The 16,561-nt window shown below is 31.5% G+C and overlaps 1 protein-coding gene across 1 annotated transcript; it reads right to left on the reverse strand.

Annotated features, from left to right (window-relative positions):
• Positions 1 to 2,692: 2,692 nt before the first annotated feature.
• Positions 2,693 to 8,268, reverse strand: LOC105783475 (psbP domain-containing protein 6, chloroplastic). The gene is made up of 3 exons (XM_012608962.2): positions 7,843 to 8,268; positions 7,398 to 7,714; positions 2,693 to 3,023 (listed from the first exon to the last, which is right to left on the reverse strand). Exons 1-3 carry the CDS (start codon positions 8,171 to 8,173, stop codon positions 2,853 to 2,855), a joined length of 819 nt encoding a protein of 272 aa, XP_012464416.1. The 5' UTR covers positions 8,174 to 8,268; the 3' UTR covers positions 2,693 to 2,852.
• Positions 8,269 to 16,561: the final 8,293 nt, after the last annotated feature.

The following is a 16,561-nucleotide window of genomic DNA, read 5'->3' on the forward strand; positions in this document are numbered from 1 at the left end:
TAACATGAATAAGCAATAATTAAATTAAATCAGATCATAGAAATACAAATCGAAAACTCTGAGCTATTAGTCGAGACTTTGGATTTTCCTTTCCTTCTCGACGAATTCGAGTCGAAGTTAGATACAAATTGACATAAAATATATATCATTATTAATTATCACCCAATTCACAGTCAATTATCAATTTGTACAAAATTTTCAATTTATTCAATTTAATCCCTAAAATCAGGACTAGCATAAATTTCGATCTAAAACTCCAAATTGAAATCTGATTTCACTATTGTCCATTAGGGACCTCCTATTTCTTATTTCTACAGTATGTTTTACAATTTGTTTAGTTTAGTTTTTAATGTAAGAAACTATTAATTAGCTTTACAATTTAGTCTTTTTTTCACATCTAAGCTTAAAATCTATCAATTTAACACTTAAAACTTCAAGAAATCATCAATGAAAACTTTCTAAAACTTTAAAGGTTTTATAAATTGGTACATAGGCTAGCTAAATTAAGCTTCTGAGACCTCAAAAACATATAATTTACAAGAAACGAACCTAAAATCACTTACCAATCGAAGGACCAAAGATTGAAAGCTTCAAACCCTACTTTTCCTACTTTTGTGCCGTGAGAAAGATGAAGAAGACAAGAAATGGCTTTCATTTATTTTAATTTTGCTTATATATTTTAATTAGTTATTAATTAATTATAATTAACTTAATTAACCTAAGCTTATTCAAACTTAAGCTTAATTAACAATTTTGGTGGGTTACAACTATTCCCCACCACCGTTTAACATGATTGGAAGGGTTCAAATCCAATCCGTGTAATTAGTGGAAAGATTTCCCTATCTTATGGCTTGAAATAGTGTCACACAAGAAAATCCTCCCTCTTATTTTATTCTAATTCGAATTCTAACTCACTTAGGACGACAAGGCTTGTTAATGTTAATTGAATGTCAGGTCCAAGCAGGGATGGAAAAGAAGTAAAAAAGGGGCCTAGTTATTGACCTGAAACTTAGAATAGTTGCATTAAGCATACCCGTCTTGATCCTCATCCATGTACTAGTAGAAGATTAAGCAGCAGCCCCAACGGTAATTTGATTCTTTGTCGGTCTCGATTCCGCTCGTACTGGGTTTCTTGCTCTATAAGCTTAAATAGTTTCAATTGCTTAATTGGTCTTTCAATTAATTAAAAATCCATAGCAATTAACTTTTATCACTTTTATAATTTGGTCTTCGGAGCTTAATTAGCCATCCATTTAACAAAATAAAGAGACCAAATTTCAATTAACATTTAAACTAACCTTGTAAATATTATTATTTAATATCTATGGACTCAAACATCGCAACTGGTGTTTCGAAACCGTCGTTTTCGACACCACTGAAAAACAGGCTGTTATAAACAGCACAAGAAAGTGCACCTTGCTGGACACATTTTTCTTGCAAAGCCAATTGAAAACGCGTCCAATTGAACGCATTTTCACATTCTCTCTCCAAAATTGGCCTATTCTGATAAATATCATAAAAATCGGCCTATTTCATTTTTTTTAAAACTAACCTTTTTGACTAATTTAGCCTTACTTAATTTGATTACCAGTGCTTGGAAATAGCAAAATGAAAGAGAAAGTAAAGTTCCCTTTCAATAAGTACTAACAAATAATAAGAAGAGAAACAAAGAAACTTCAAGAAAAAAAATAGAGTTTTAAATGTTGGCGTGTTGCACTTGCATGCTCACCTTATGGAGTTTGTGATAGGTGCCGACGACTTAAGGGAGGTGAGAAGCTAAAGAGAACAAGCAACAACCAACAAGCAGAGGACAAGCAACAGCCAACAAGCAGAGGACAAGCAACTTTTTTCTAAATTCAAACTGATGCTGCCTGACACTTTGGCGGCACACCTTGAAAAGTAATTTTTTCTTTACTGATACCATATTTGGTCTATATTTAGGGATATTTTTTTGGTGTTGCCTTACACGTTTGTGGCACCACTTAAAAAAAATTTACTTCAACTAATTCATAGGTAGAAAGTGAGGGGAATTTTAGGGTGGTATCGCTTAACACATTGACGCACAAGAAAATATTGTAGAAAACAACCCATTTTTAATTATTCTACATCTTATACCATTTTCATAATTAATATTTTTGTATTATTTTAATAAAAAAACCTTATTTGGCTAGTTAAATACCTTATATATCTTTATTTTTTTTCTTTTGTAAAGTATACATTTTTCTTATAGTTCACTTAAAACTAATCTTTTTGGGATTCATGGATGCTCCTCCAACAACATCATCTCCAATGTTTGAATTCTCTCCTTAGAAGTACAATATGTCTTACTACTACATTAAACACTTATGCCTTATTTGGTTACTAGTGTAATAACATGAGGAAATAGCTTATTTAGTACATATGTATTACAATTATAATTGGACATAAAATAAAAATAGTTTGTACAGTTTTAAACTTGAAACTAGAAATATGAGAAACTTTTGTAAAAAAAGACCTCTTCAAAATAAGCAAAAACAAAATTTATTATCTTTCTTCAAAACAAGTCATATAAGTAGCTAAAATTACTAATTAAAATTAGTTTATTGCTAACTCATATACTAAAACAAGGTGAATAATTAGTAGCGATATTTAATACATTTTATTTATTAAGAATGATGAATAGGGAAAAGGAAGAAAAATTTTGTTGCTTGAGTTACAGAATAGAAAATATGGTTATGATTAATCTTCCGAATATTGGATAGGATAAGAATATAATAAAAATACATGTATTGTATATCTAATCTCTATAGATTAAATAAAATTCCCATTGTGTTTCTCCCTCAAATCAAATGTAATGCAAGTGTAGCATAAAATTAGACTTCAAATGAGTCAAGCATGGCTTTTAAAGTTTTCTGGGATGTGGACCACTGTTTATCATTAGCACTAGCCACGAACAATACAACGGTGCTTCCTTTTGCAGTTGCTTTTGCAAGATTGTGGGAACCCGTTATAGCAAATGGAGTCTCAAGAACATATTTGTAGTACTGCAAAAATAAATATATCCGAGTTTAATATTAGGTTACACCAACAATATAAATTTACATATTGTTACAGCACCCCCATCGAAAATAGACAAAAAAAAATTTTAAAACATCTTTAATAGATTTAATTCATGATTTAGCCCTTGAAGTATACTCATTTTTCCACTTTGATACTTAAATTTTTTTACTCAATTCTATCTCCATAAATTAAGCATATTAATGAAGGAATATAATATTCGCTATTTATTTATTCATTTATATGTATTATAAATCTCATGTTTGATTGATTTAGTATCACAGTTAACTAGGTAGCATCTTAATTGAGAAAAGATTAATATAGCATTTATTTTAAATGATAACTAATATTATTATGATGATGTTTTTATCTTTTCTTACTTTTATATAATCTTTAAATGAAATGATAAAACTCACATATCAAATGATGGGACATGTGTTTAATAAGAGTTATATACAAATTCTTTATTTTAAATGATTAATATAGCATTTATTTCAAATGATAACCATTAGTATCGTTTTAATTTTTTTGTAAAGGTTCATTGGAGCAACAATTTTTTGTGGTAGTGATGCACTTCCTAATTCAACTAAGCTTGAAAATTCATCATATAAAGCTTCAAGCCAAGCTGAACAAATAATTGGGATTACTCGAGGCCAACTAGAATTACATAGTAAGGGTCTTAAAAGGGGAATCAAATCTTACAACTTGAAAACTTGATCAATATGTAACTAGGAAACATTTCACAAATGGTTGGATTGAATGAATTACCTTTCAAATTTGTACAACGTGAAGGCTTTAGGAAGTTTATGCATATGGCATGTCCTAGGTTCCATATTTCTTCACGAATTACATGAAAATGGATGCATGTTTATCTACTTTACTTAGATGAAAGTGTCAAACTAAAACAATTTTTGAGATGCAAATTTTTTTTAACTACTAACACATAGACTTGTTTGTAAATAGCCAATTATCTATCTTACAACCTATTTTATCGATAATGATTGGAAATTGAATAAAAATTATAAAATTTTGTCCAATTTCTATTTATAAAGGCTAGGCTAGTGGTAACTTGAGTAAGAAATGCTTGTTGAATTAGGGATTAATACATTGATCAATGTAATAGTTGATAATGCAAGTGCAAATGATGTTGCTACTTAGTTAGTTGAGTAAGAAAAGTTATGAGATGAATTGCATGCATTGTGAAATTAACTGTAATTGCAGGTTTAAATCTATTTGATGTGTTAGGGGTTGTAATATATATGAATCAATCTCTAACTAGAATCGAAATGTTTAAGGAGTGTGTTGATATGGAAAATTTAGAGAACAAAAGAAATATTTTATCTTGATGTTTGTACTAAGTGAAACTCCACCTACTTGATGTTAAACTCTGCTTAGAATTTTAAAAGAGCTTTGAGCAGCAAGATAACAACTTTAAAGCTGAACTTAGGTTATGAACAAAATAAGCAACACAAGATCAACCTAAATTTAGCCATACTCACAAGAGGCGCTATTTAATGTGGTTTGACCCTCTAGCCTCATAAATTTTGCACAAATAAAACTATAATTCCTTTTCATAAAATATCCAGATTACATCTCTCTTTTACTTGATAATTCTAAAGGCTAAACCCTACTCTTTATTTACATAACCCATTACTTGATCACTAAGAAACCTTATTTACCATGATTTCCTATATATTATTTTATTAAATAAACTTTATAATCAATTAATCCCTAAGTAACCTAGAATCTCATTTGGATATTGCCTTGGGTCAATATCTAACAATCTCCACCTTGCATAAATTCAATTAAAAAAAATTGGCCCTCAATCTTTAATATCCGATTGCTTCTAAATCTAAAAATTTTAGTTGAAGCACCACTAGATGAATTGAGATCTCCATCTCCATCAGAAACCTTCAATAACAAGTATTCTCTTGCATGTCTTTGATGTTGCAACCACTGTCTATAGCAACAAATTTTCTCAAAACCAAATAAATGATTCATGCTCACACCATTATGAGATTTGAACCTTAGCTTTGATATCAATTGTTGGAAATTTATGGGAGGAACTGTAATGAACACGAGGTTGACACAAAATTAATCATTCTCATAGGAAACAATATTTAACATAATTAGGTCACTTTGGCCTACGTCCACAATACCAAAAGAATAAAGATCACTCCCTAAACTTGTAGCTTTTGCATGGATAAAGCTACAAACAATCCTCACAACGTGTAACTTTTACTCAAGATAAAGTTACAAATCTTCCTCACAAAAGATCTTGTAGGACTAACATCACTCTTTTACTTCATAATTCTAAATGTTAAATCTATTTTTTTATTTATAAAGCCTATTACTTAATTATTAAGAAGAAATATTCTTCACTATTACTAATATGCACATCATAAAATAAATTTAATATTGTCAAAATTTTAAATTAGAATGCAACAACACTTGAATAATAGATAAAAAGAAATCAAGTTACATTCAAACCCATAAAGACACGAAGAACAAAGTACATGAAAATTGGGTATAAGATTAAAAATATGCATTGAATTGATAATGGTAAATCTAAAGAAACACGAGTTATGATTGAAAAAGACATTGATGGGTAAATTGCTTAACTTGATCCAAAAGAGCTATGCATTTATTGCATGTTTAGTTATTTAAATATTTGTCATAAATATATAAGATCCAAAACCTTCCTTTTATTCACACACGCACCTCATGCCTCTCCTTTATAGATTGGTGGTTAAATTTTAATTTTGTTTCCTCTATTATTTTTAAATTTATGATTTAATTGCTATATTTTATAATGTTATTAATTAATATCGTTGACTTTTTTATTAAATTATTAGGTGGTTATATATAATTAGAATATCTTAAAAGTCTTAGACACTTCTCCTTTCTTTTGAGTTTGCCTTTTTCCATTTCTATATTCAAATTCCAATTTTAACTCCTATATATATACTTTTAAGAAAATAAGTCTTAATTGGTATGTTCAACGCTCTTTTATTATTGCATGACTTCCATGTGAATATATATTCTTTAATTTTAAAATATCCCTTCAATAAATTTAATAGAAGAATTTTAACAATGAAAACAATTGAACTTGAATTTTTAAATTAAAAATAGAGAAATTAAAAGAAGGACTCAACCCAAGTATACAAAGTGTATAAAGACTTAAAACAAATTTTATCTTTCAAATTTTTATTCATAAATAAATAATTAACTATCTGTGTATCTATTATCAATGAATAGGATAATATTTCATTACAACTTTTTCTTTAAATATACATAATTTTAATTAAATGAGGTTAACTTTATTAAAGTATATATACTTTTAGAATCAAATACAAATCATATATATTTATACTGAAGTGAGAGTTTATAATCCCTATTATCTACAACACATTCATGACTACCTTTCAATATATTATTTTTTTGTGTTTAATTTTTCCCTTTAATATTATATTTCTATATTGAATATGCTTTTAAATTAACAAAGTTCATTTACTTGAGCATCAAATGTTTGTCTTTTCCCATTACTTGCCAACAAATATATATATATAAAGAGATTATGTTTGAGACCCTATCAATATATAAGCTTGTGCATAATTAATACATTATAATTTTTCATATCATTAATGAGAAAACTAAAAAAAGTTGGATAACTTTCTAATAAATAGTTAAAATTTATTTAAACCTAAGTAAAAATACCTATAATTTCTAATTTTATCTCTTTATAGCGAGAAAAAATCCAAACAAAGACAATTCTTTTTTCTTTATCTTGATGAAGACACAAGTTGCAGAACTTCTTTGCTACAAATATATATTGGTATAAAATCGGGTATTTTTATCCGGTTTACAATCCAAGACCAATCATATGCAGATTAAGATGGTATTTAGGTAAAGTCCTTTTAATAATGATTCGAATGCCTGAAGAAAAAAAAATCTACTTCCACTCCTAACCATTCGTTGATATTATGAATTTATACTTAACGAAATGTTATTAATAATAAATTATATGATTTCACCTATTACAAAATAATTGTATATTAGAAACATTAATTATCTATACTTTTTAAAAAAAAAAAGTTTTAGCATATGTTCCACTGTCATCATAAAAATTTCTATATTGATCCATACGTTTCGATTATTCAAAAATAAAAAATAAAGGCATACAATTTTGTTCTCTTCTTTCTTTTGATTTAATTTTGATTTTCGCTTTCTTCCGTTTCCCTACATCGTTATCGTTTTTTATGGAGATCCTTACTACGTCTACTTAACCTGACATAAGAATGCATAAACATGAAGTAGGAAAAACGAATTGGTTGTAGACTTGTAGTAGTAGTAAAACGTACCGTCTGTTGCCCACGTTTTTCGACAGATGTTTCAAGGAGTTCATCCGGGTCATAGGAATTTCCAGTGACAAAAGGACCAAGTGATGCAATCACTTTCTCGGGGTCCCCAATTTCTTCGATCGATGCATTTGGCTTGTTTGTTAGACGTATCAAAGGAGATGCCACCACTTGGATTTTCCCCTGTTTTTCATCTTCAAACTTCACTTCTACCCATGGTTCTGCACACTTGGGCTGGCAGTAATTTCCCGACAAGATGTTGGCCACTCGGCTTTGCTTCCATGTGGGTGGGATAAGAAACTGGTACGGCTGCACATTTCCTGCAATAAAACTAGAACTAAATATTCAAGTATTATCAGCAAACACATACCAAATTGGTTTGATGCTTTACAATTACAAACCACACAAATAACTATTGATGGTTGGACTAGGTGATGGACATGGGTACCTGCGCGTAGAGCTGGGGTGTCTTTTGGGGAGGCCTTGAAGACGACGAAAGAAGGGTCGGTGGGGGATGGCGGAAGGTACGACCCCACCTCTACTTCTCTTGCTTCTGAAATGGGAGCTCCTCCGAATACCACCAGCGGCAGCAGTGCCAGCCCTTTAATCAATGTTTCTCTCCTCTGACTCACGCTGACTCCTCTTTTACTATCGATACAGATGAGGTTGAGGCTTTCTTGAATTGATGTTTGATTTGCATTAGAGATTCCAAGTTTTAATGAAGATTTCGAAGAATTTGAGAATAGGGGTGATAGGAGAGTTAGTGAAACAGAGGCCATTTGTAATGGTGTTTCTTTTCTTTCCAGGAAGGGAAATAGAGGGCTCTTCTTATCTACTCTCGTGCTTTTTGATAAGGAAATGCCTCATTGCGCGCATTGCTGGCCACCCATTTATTTACCGGAATAGGTTTATCACTGTTCTTTATAAAGAAGCAATTGATGACCCTCTTCTCAAGGTTTCTTCTTTTAATTATATCTAGTCTTAGTTTTCTAATTGGGTTTTAATAAAAGTGGTTAGAAAACTAAATCAGTACGCATAATACACATAAACTAGTCAAAAGGATCAATATATTGTCATATTTTGAGTTAAATGGATTTAATTTTATGCTTTTTCCATATTTTTTCTATGGTAATTAAAGAAGGTAGATGTAGATTTGGTTGAGTTACTGGATATCAAGGATGATCCAAGCAAAATCTCGGCAATGACAATTCACAAACTCAGAACTGCATTGAGGTAAAGAACAAATTAAGGACAAAACTGTTGATGTTAATGCTAAATTTGTGGCCACCGAGAAGAACAAAACTGCTTGTGCTTCAGGCAGTGCAGAAAATTTAGACATATGTAGCACTAGTGCTTATACCGACGTTGTGATTTATGGAACTATTCCTTCTTTCTCTCCTTAATTTGTTTTAGTTGTGTATGTAATTTGACTAGAAGGATGGGTTATTGTGTTTGAACCTTGATTTGGCCAGGTAGGACGACTTCTCTAACAAAGAAGAAAGCAAATATGTGAGTGCCAAAAAATGGAGTTACTCTTCCTTCGAATCAAGACGAACCGTGGACTATTTTGCCCATAAGAAGCCACAAAAAGTGTGGATAGCATATAACCCTAGAATCATGAGACGTTTCACTTCCTATAGAGAATACAAAGTTTGTGAAGATTCTTTCTTGGTATGCTTAGCGCACGTTTTATTCTTGGAACGGCACCAATGTGGAGTCAATCAAATTGTCTCTTATAGAAGAAGGATACTATAATAGCTTTTGGACTTGCAGCAATACATTCCAAAACTTAGTTATTCACTTATCCTGGCACAACAATAGTATCTAGGTCGGGTATGTCTGATTCAGAGTGGTTTATCTTAGATGTGATACTTGGAATATTTTTCACTTATGGATATAAATTATGCCACCTTTTTACATTCCTATCTTGTTTCACATTAGGACCTAGTGGTGCTATTGTAACAACCCATTTTCAGTGGTATTGTAAATGGTGATTTTGGAATCTATTTATCGATGTATTAATTCAGTAAGTTTTAATATTTAATATTTATTAGTCTATTATAGTGTTACATGAAACATTGGTTTTCTAATTTGATTGATTGGAAAATCTATTTTAGTATAAGGATGAATTCGTAAGGGTAGTAAAAGTTGATCATTATGGATTTCTTTTGCTAATGATAATACATTAATCGATTAGGGATTAAAATGAAAATTAAGCCATATTTATAGATAGTGGTCGGACAGGTGTTAGCATTTCCTATCACCATGTTAATTGTAATTAATGATCAAATTAGATATATATATATATATATATATATATATTCCGTAACATTGTAGACAGAGGGAAGAAAACTCATTCTTCTTTCTTTCGTCTTTTCCATCTCCGTCTTTCTTCTTTGTTAAACTTAGAAAACTTAGTCAATCTTTGTTGTCTTGCATGGTAAGCTAATTTAAGTCTTTTTTTTCTTGAATTTGATGTTTTTGTGATTGTTGTACTTCAATTTAATTAATAGTGGTATTCATTTGCAAAACAGTTAAAAAATTTATGAGATTACCATTGTTGAATGCTTGAAATTGTGGTGTTAAATGTTTAGATTAGATGAAAAGTTATGAAAAAGGATCATTTGGTAAAATAAGAATTTTTTAGTTTTGAATAACATGACTAAAGTGTAGACATTTCGAAACTAGCTTAAGATTTCTATAAGCATTGTTATGAAGGGATTGACTTTTTAAGTGTTAGATTTAGGGAAGCTAGGGTGATGGAATTGAATTGACTTATATGTTTCATAAGCTGATGAATGATAATGGTTAATAAAAAAAATTGAATTAAAATTATGTTACAGATCAAGATTTGAATCCGCCAAGAGAAGATCGCGAGAAAGGGAAAGTCATTGAGTAGACTCTACCGTGGCGTGTTATTATTTCATCAGGTAAGTTCATTCAATATAAACATTGTTTAAATTTCTTTTCTTTTGTCCTTTAATTGTATAATTGAAAATTCGGTAAGTTAGATTTGAGTTACTATGTATTGAGAAAAGAGGTACTAAATGATGAAACCAAGGAATGAAAATAAGTTCACAAAGTGAAAGTGTCCCGATGAATTAAGTAAAATACTCATACACATGGTTACATGTTATTTCCTAATGATTCCGAGATCCAGCATTTGTTGCCGACTTGAAGATACATGTGGCATAGATTTAGCCTGGACTGGTAATTTGATGTCGTTTTATAGGTTTAGTTTGAACTGGTAACCTTACATGTATATATATAGTCATGGCCAGGCTTTTATTATGTTGATAAAGGTTTAGCCTGGATAGGTAACCTGACACCTCTATACATGATAAGCTCGGACGAGATTCTGATGTGAAGTGTACTTGTGGTTTGGGTTCTTTTACGATGTTCATCAGGTAATACAAAATGTGTGAAATTGGCAAGTTAATGAATGAGGGGAAATAAAAGAATTGACTATTATAAGTGGAGTTCGCACCATTGAAAAGTATGAGAATGAACTTGATAAGAAGAGTGTTATTGTATCATATTGTATACTCGATATACTGTATTTGATTAAGTATATGCACTTACCTTGTTGGCGAATTGTGTTGCCTGATACGTAAACTGTGTTTGCATATTAAACTATCATATAATTATTATGTGAGGTAAGTTAACTATAGAATTTGTATGAGCTTACTAAGTATTCTTAATACTTACGCCTAGATTACTTTTATCTTGTAGATTTTAAATGTTCAAAGAGTGGCAATTGAATCAACAAGAAGTTCATACTATCTGCAGAAGTTGTGGTAGACTTTTGATTTTAAATTGAGTCAGTCTAAGTGGTATGCATATAGTTGTTTGGTTATTTGTAAACAAACATGTTAAATTTTGAAAGTGATTACTTGTAATTTCATGATGTATGATAATAAAAATGAAATTCAGTTATATTATGTTTTGAACTTTAAGTTTCACGGAACCTGTCACATTGTGGAGTATTCGCAAAACAATTTACCATATTAGGTATCCGTAGGAAATTTTCTAAATTAGATGTTCGCTTTACTTTCCGCAATAAGTGTGTTTGCAAAATAATCCGAAGTTTAGCCATCTGAATTTTAAATTCGTAGATGAACAACCCACAAGATCAATCTGCCATCTATTAGTCCGCGGCATGGTCCCCCATGTATGTTTAAATTATGTGTATGTTATGTGAATCTCACGTGGTAGCCTCCTGTAGCTCAGTTCCGGTGATCAAACTAGGCAAGGGGTGTTACAACTATGCTAAAAAGTATTTTTTGTTTTTATGTTAGTGGGGTTTGTTCTTATGTCACAGGTTGCGAATCAAAGCCCATAACCATTGTGCATAGAACATCGCATGGAGGTCAACTTATTAAATAAGGCTCATTTAACCGGTTCGAATTGGCCCGACTCGTGGAACCCGTGGAGAAGCTCATCTACTTGAAGCCTTGGTGGCTCAGTGAAAGAATTTAGTGAAACTAGAGTTATTAGGGTAATTAATGTAAATATTAAGGGATAAAAATGTATGGAGTTTAAATCCCTTAGGACTCTCATCTTGTATATAGACATTAATCTTAGCCGTTTATGTAATTAAATCTTTACCGTTGGATCTAGAGGAGCTTAACTATAAATAGAGGCATCCGCTTCATTTGTAATCATCCCATTGAATCTCATTGATAATTAAAGAATATATTTGAGAGCATTTTACTTAAACACTTGGTGTGCATTACTTTCTTCTGGCTTTCCAATTCTCTCATTGTTTTTTCGTTTTGAGTTTGCTTTTATTATATTTTTTTGTGGCTTAACAAATTTTTGAGAGAATTCTCATTTTTCGAGTGTTAGGTTGACTTAGAATTGAAGAGAATAAATCACCTAAGGTCGTGCGGTTTGCTAGACTAAAGTTCTAACCCCGTGACACTTACATCAGCTTCACCTGGATTTTATATCTGTTAATGTTATGTTAGTTTCTTTATTTTGAAATATATACTCAAGTTTGAAAATGATTATCTTGTACATTAAAATTTTGAAATACTGCTAATGGAATTAGTAGATTACTACTTTAAAGAACATAATATAAAAAAATTTATAGCTACCCTTCAACTTCTAATGACGAAATAGGACTTTGAAACTATGTGAAAAGTGAAGAGCAATCATGCTTGATTTTATCCATTTAACAAGTCTTAATAAATGAGATTCATTTCAATCTTATGCTTTCATTGATTGCTGGGATTGTTGTTTGTTTTCTTCATTCCATGTCTACTGTATAGTTAGGAGATTGACCTTTCAAAATTCAAGTATCAACTATCTACTTTGTTGTTAAAAATTAGTAGTTTTCTAACTGATAAAACCACTTTTTGTCAGATATGATCATGATAGTGAATGACGGATTCTAACAGCAGAGTTCGTTTCTTTTTATTTTGTTAAGTGTCTAGGTTCATAATTCTTGGGATGGCTTGAGCAAGCTGGTAAAAGGCTTAAACCTTTCCTATGTTACTTGCCAACATTTTTGAAGTTATTTTTTTAATTTGTTTTTTTTCAACTTTTTACTAAAGGATTACAAAATGGGATCCATCTTATAAAAGTAAGCATTCTCACATTTACCTATTTCATTTGGCCTTTTTTTCTTTTAACTCATTTAATTATTTTTTTTCCAATTTCTGTTATATACTAGCAAGTTTAATGAATCCCCTAATCCCTCGGTCTTGCTTTCTCCTTTACATACTTTTACTTCTTGTTCAAATTGGGCACAAATTTTCTTGTGAATTCATGGGATACTTTTGATATACATGTTTTCATTTTAATGGACAGTCAATCACATTTGTTCAACAGTTTCAACATTTGGCACAATTTCAAGCAATGTGATAGCAAGAATTTTTGTTTTCATTTCATTAGAAATAAACTATTTACAAAGATAAATTCTTGAAAAAAACTATTTCTACTAATCAACCACTACATCTTGAGTTTCCTTCTCTTTAGCATTCGAGATAACTTCTTCAGCATGCATAGGATCAGTTGTAGGAGGATTAGTTTTCTCAGTAGGAGTTAGGCCTACGGATGGCCTGTTTGAAGATCACTAATCTCAGTTTCTATTTGCTCCTCTTTAGAACCTTCCTCCTCTAGAAGGTCTTTTTGAGTAATCAAGCATGTCTCATGCATTTTCTCATAAAAGCAGACCCACTCAGGACCTTTTGGGTCAAATAAATCGAAGCCCAACTCCTCTTGACCCAGCTCGAGTAGCTCCTTTATAGGATCCATCTTCATATCATATCAACAAAAGTGCCCATACAAAAGAAATAGTAAAACATCAAGTAAAAAAAACACGAAATTAAAAACTAGAAAAGATTAAAAATTAAAAATTAAAAACATAGATTAAATAAATAGAACATAGAAGCCTTTTAGAAACTGGGACGATCTATATTGCCACCATAAAAGAACTTCTAGTTGGTCCTCGACACTTTGATTCGTAATTTGTTCTTCCGTTGATGTATATGAACCAACATCTTCAGTTGAATCCACTAATAGTGCCTTATCTTCAATCAAAGCAACATCCACATTACGAGCTATTTGATGCCAAATCTGAGCCCACCCCATACTATTTCTAGAGGTATTATTACGTCGAGCTTCCTTACCCCTAACATATTATGAAGCTTTAGTAGTTCAAGCTTTGCCTCCACTATCAAATGAGAACAAGAAAAACTCATCGACTTCTTCGGTTGACATCTCCCCAACTATAGCCAGAAAGTGTATCGACTCCTTTACACTTCCATTTAAAAATGATTCCAGCTCAATGTCAGTTGTTACTTCTACCTCTACTCTTATGTCAATTGGGTCGGAGACACCTTCTTCCTTCTCCAACTCCTTCTTCCTTCTCCAACTCCTCATCATGGTCTTCAATTCCATACTCTTACTAAACTTCACTGTTTAACTCAATAGTAATGATGGCAATACGGTGGTCCTCATCATCAAAATCGTTAACATTAAGCACGACCTATTCCATTGGATTTTTCACTTCAGATTGATGTTGGAGTAGTTCCACCATCTAACTTATCGTGTTTTGAATTTCCTCGAATGTATCTTAGAGTTCTCAAGCAATTTTGTCCATCTCGAATGCATCTTTATACGACTCATGCAGAGGTTCGTTTGAGTACTCATGCATATCATCTTTTTCATCATAACTCCATTTGTTTGCTGAGGCTCTGTTTAACCAACTCGATCTTCCTTCATGTGTATACCATTCATCACACCACCTGTATTTATCATCATCCATGATTAAGTTAAATTTTCAACAAGGTAAATAAAAAAATACTAAAAACGACAATATTATAAATATTTAAGAAAGTTCAAACACTATCTAGCTCGTTCGTCTTTCGACTAGTATTATTTTACTAAATAAACAATTTAATAAAAAATTTCACTACTGTAAGCCCCAGGAACGGTGCCAACAACTTGATTACACCTCGGCGTGCGTGCGTGCGTTAGGGCTAAGGACTATGCTATTGAATATGGAAGTGAAGTGCGGTATCTACAAGTGAACAGGTCAAATTGTAATATAGATTTTGTTTATAATAAAACACTTAGAAAGTATTTTGAGGATCGTACCCAAGGAATTTCTATATTGGAGAAAATTATTACTAAATTTGTAACGCCTTAAAAGTTTGAGTTTTTGATTTGTTAAATTTTGTCAAGTGAGTTAATCTGGTTTAATAGATAGGTGTTATGTTTATGTGTGTAAGGTTCTGGGTTTAAATCTTTGAACATCTGGCTTAAATTTAATTCTTGCTCAACTATTGACAGAATGAGCCTGTTGGTTCAGTAGTAAGGCTTCAACTTACCCTTTGGTCTTGTGTTCGAATCCTGCGTGTGCAAACGAGAATTATTTTTCTATTTCCTAGTGGTGCCGCCTATGAGGAGAAATTTGGATAGAATTGGTATTCTTAAGGAGATTTTTTAGGGATTTGTACCTAGTTTAGTGGGTGGTTGGGTGGAAGTGGGTAGGTTTTCTTCTAAAAAAATTATTCTTGTGTTTTATCCAAAATTTTCCCAACTTTACCGTCCAGTTTAGCCCCCATTTTACATTTATTTTTTTCTGCTTTTTCCTTCTTGTTTCAATTTTCCTTCTTGCTCCTTCCTGCACATTTTTCTATTGATATTACTTTTGTTCTTTGCACTCTTTGTCCTTCTTATCTTCGCGTTGTTAATCTTTCATCCAACTTTGCATAAGTTTTCTACTACTGAATTTTTATGAAAGGGTTTTGATGGATGAATTGGTTAATTCTTGTAGTGTGGATTTAATATTTGTGAAAGCTTTGTTTTAGGTGAGGATTTTGAGACAAATGTTCCTTCGACGAATTAATTTTTGTTGGAAGTTGTTATTCGGTTTGGGTAAGTAATCAAATATTGTTCTAGTGGTTTTTCTGTGCTGTTAAGGATTTTTTATTGGCGTTTGATGTCGATTTAGTGGTTTAGTTTTAGGGTATCATTACTAATTTAGGCATTTTAAATAATTATTTTAGGTATTGGAAATCTCGCTCTTGGATTCACATAAGAAAACATCAAGGTGTGTAATGGAAAACTTGAAAAATAGTGAACAGCGTGATGCTAAAAATCTCACTATCGACGTCACACAGCTGTGTGCCAGGCCACATGGTTTGGGTCAATTATGTCGTGTAAACCACATGGGCTGGGCTAGTTAGGCTGTGTGGGCCATTAACTGAAAATTTTTGCTTAGGCCCATATGGTAGTGTGATTCGTATTTATCCACTTCGTAGGGTCCATACTATATAAATAGAATGTGAAATCGTGATATTTGATAGTATGCTATTGTATTTAATGTGACTATGGTATGTGAAATATTATGGTAATTCTGATAGCATGTCTTATGTGAAAAGCATGCATGACATATAATCATATTATATCTGTTAGTTTCTGCATGAGCATTGGGGTGGGAATAAGTTTAATGAAGGAAGTATTGGCAGTTTAATAATTTGTCTTATTTGGTAGCTTGACCACATATTTCTGAATCTAGCAGTTTACCGCGTATTATTATTTGGCAACTTGGCTACACTATTTTTGAAAAGTGACATATGCTCACCTATTGGTGTATGGGGTTGGATGGGTACTTGATACTTTATTTGGTGTGTAGGAATGGATAGAGATGGTGT

The sequence above is a fragment of the Gossypium raimondii genome, chromosome 13 (genome assembly GCF_025698545.1).
Source record: "Gossypium raimondii isolate GPD5lz chromosome 13, ASM2569854v1, whole genome shotgun sequence".
Classification (NCBI taxonomy): domain Eukaryota; kingdom Viridiplantae; phylum Streptophyta; class Magnoliopsida; order Malvales; family Malvaceae; genus Gossypium; species Gossypium raimondii.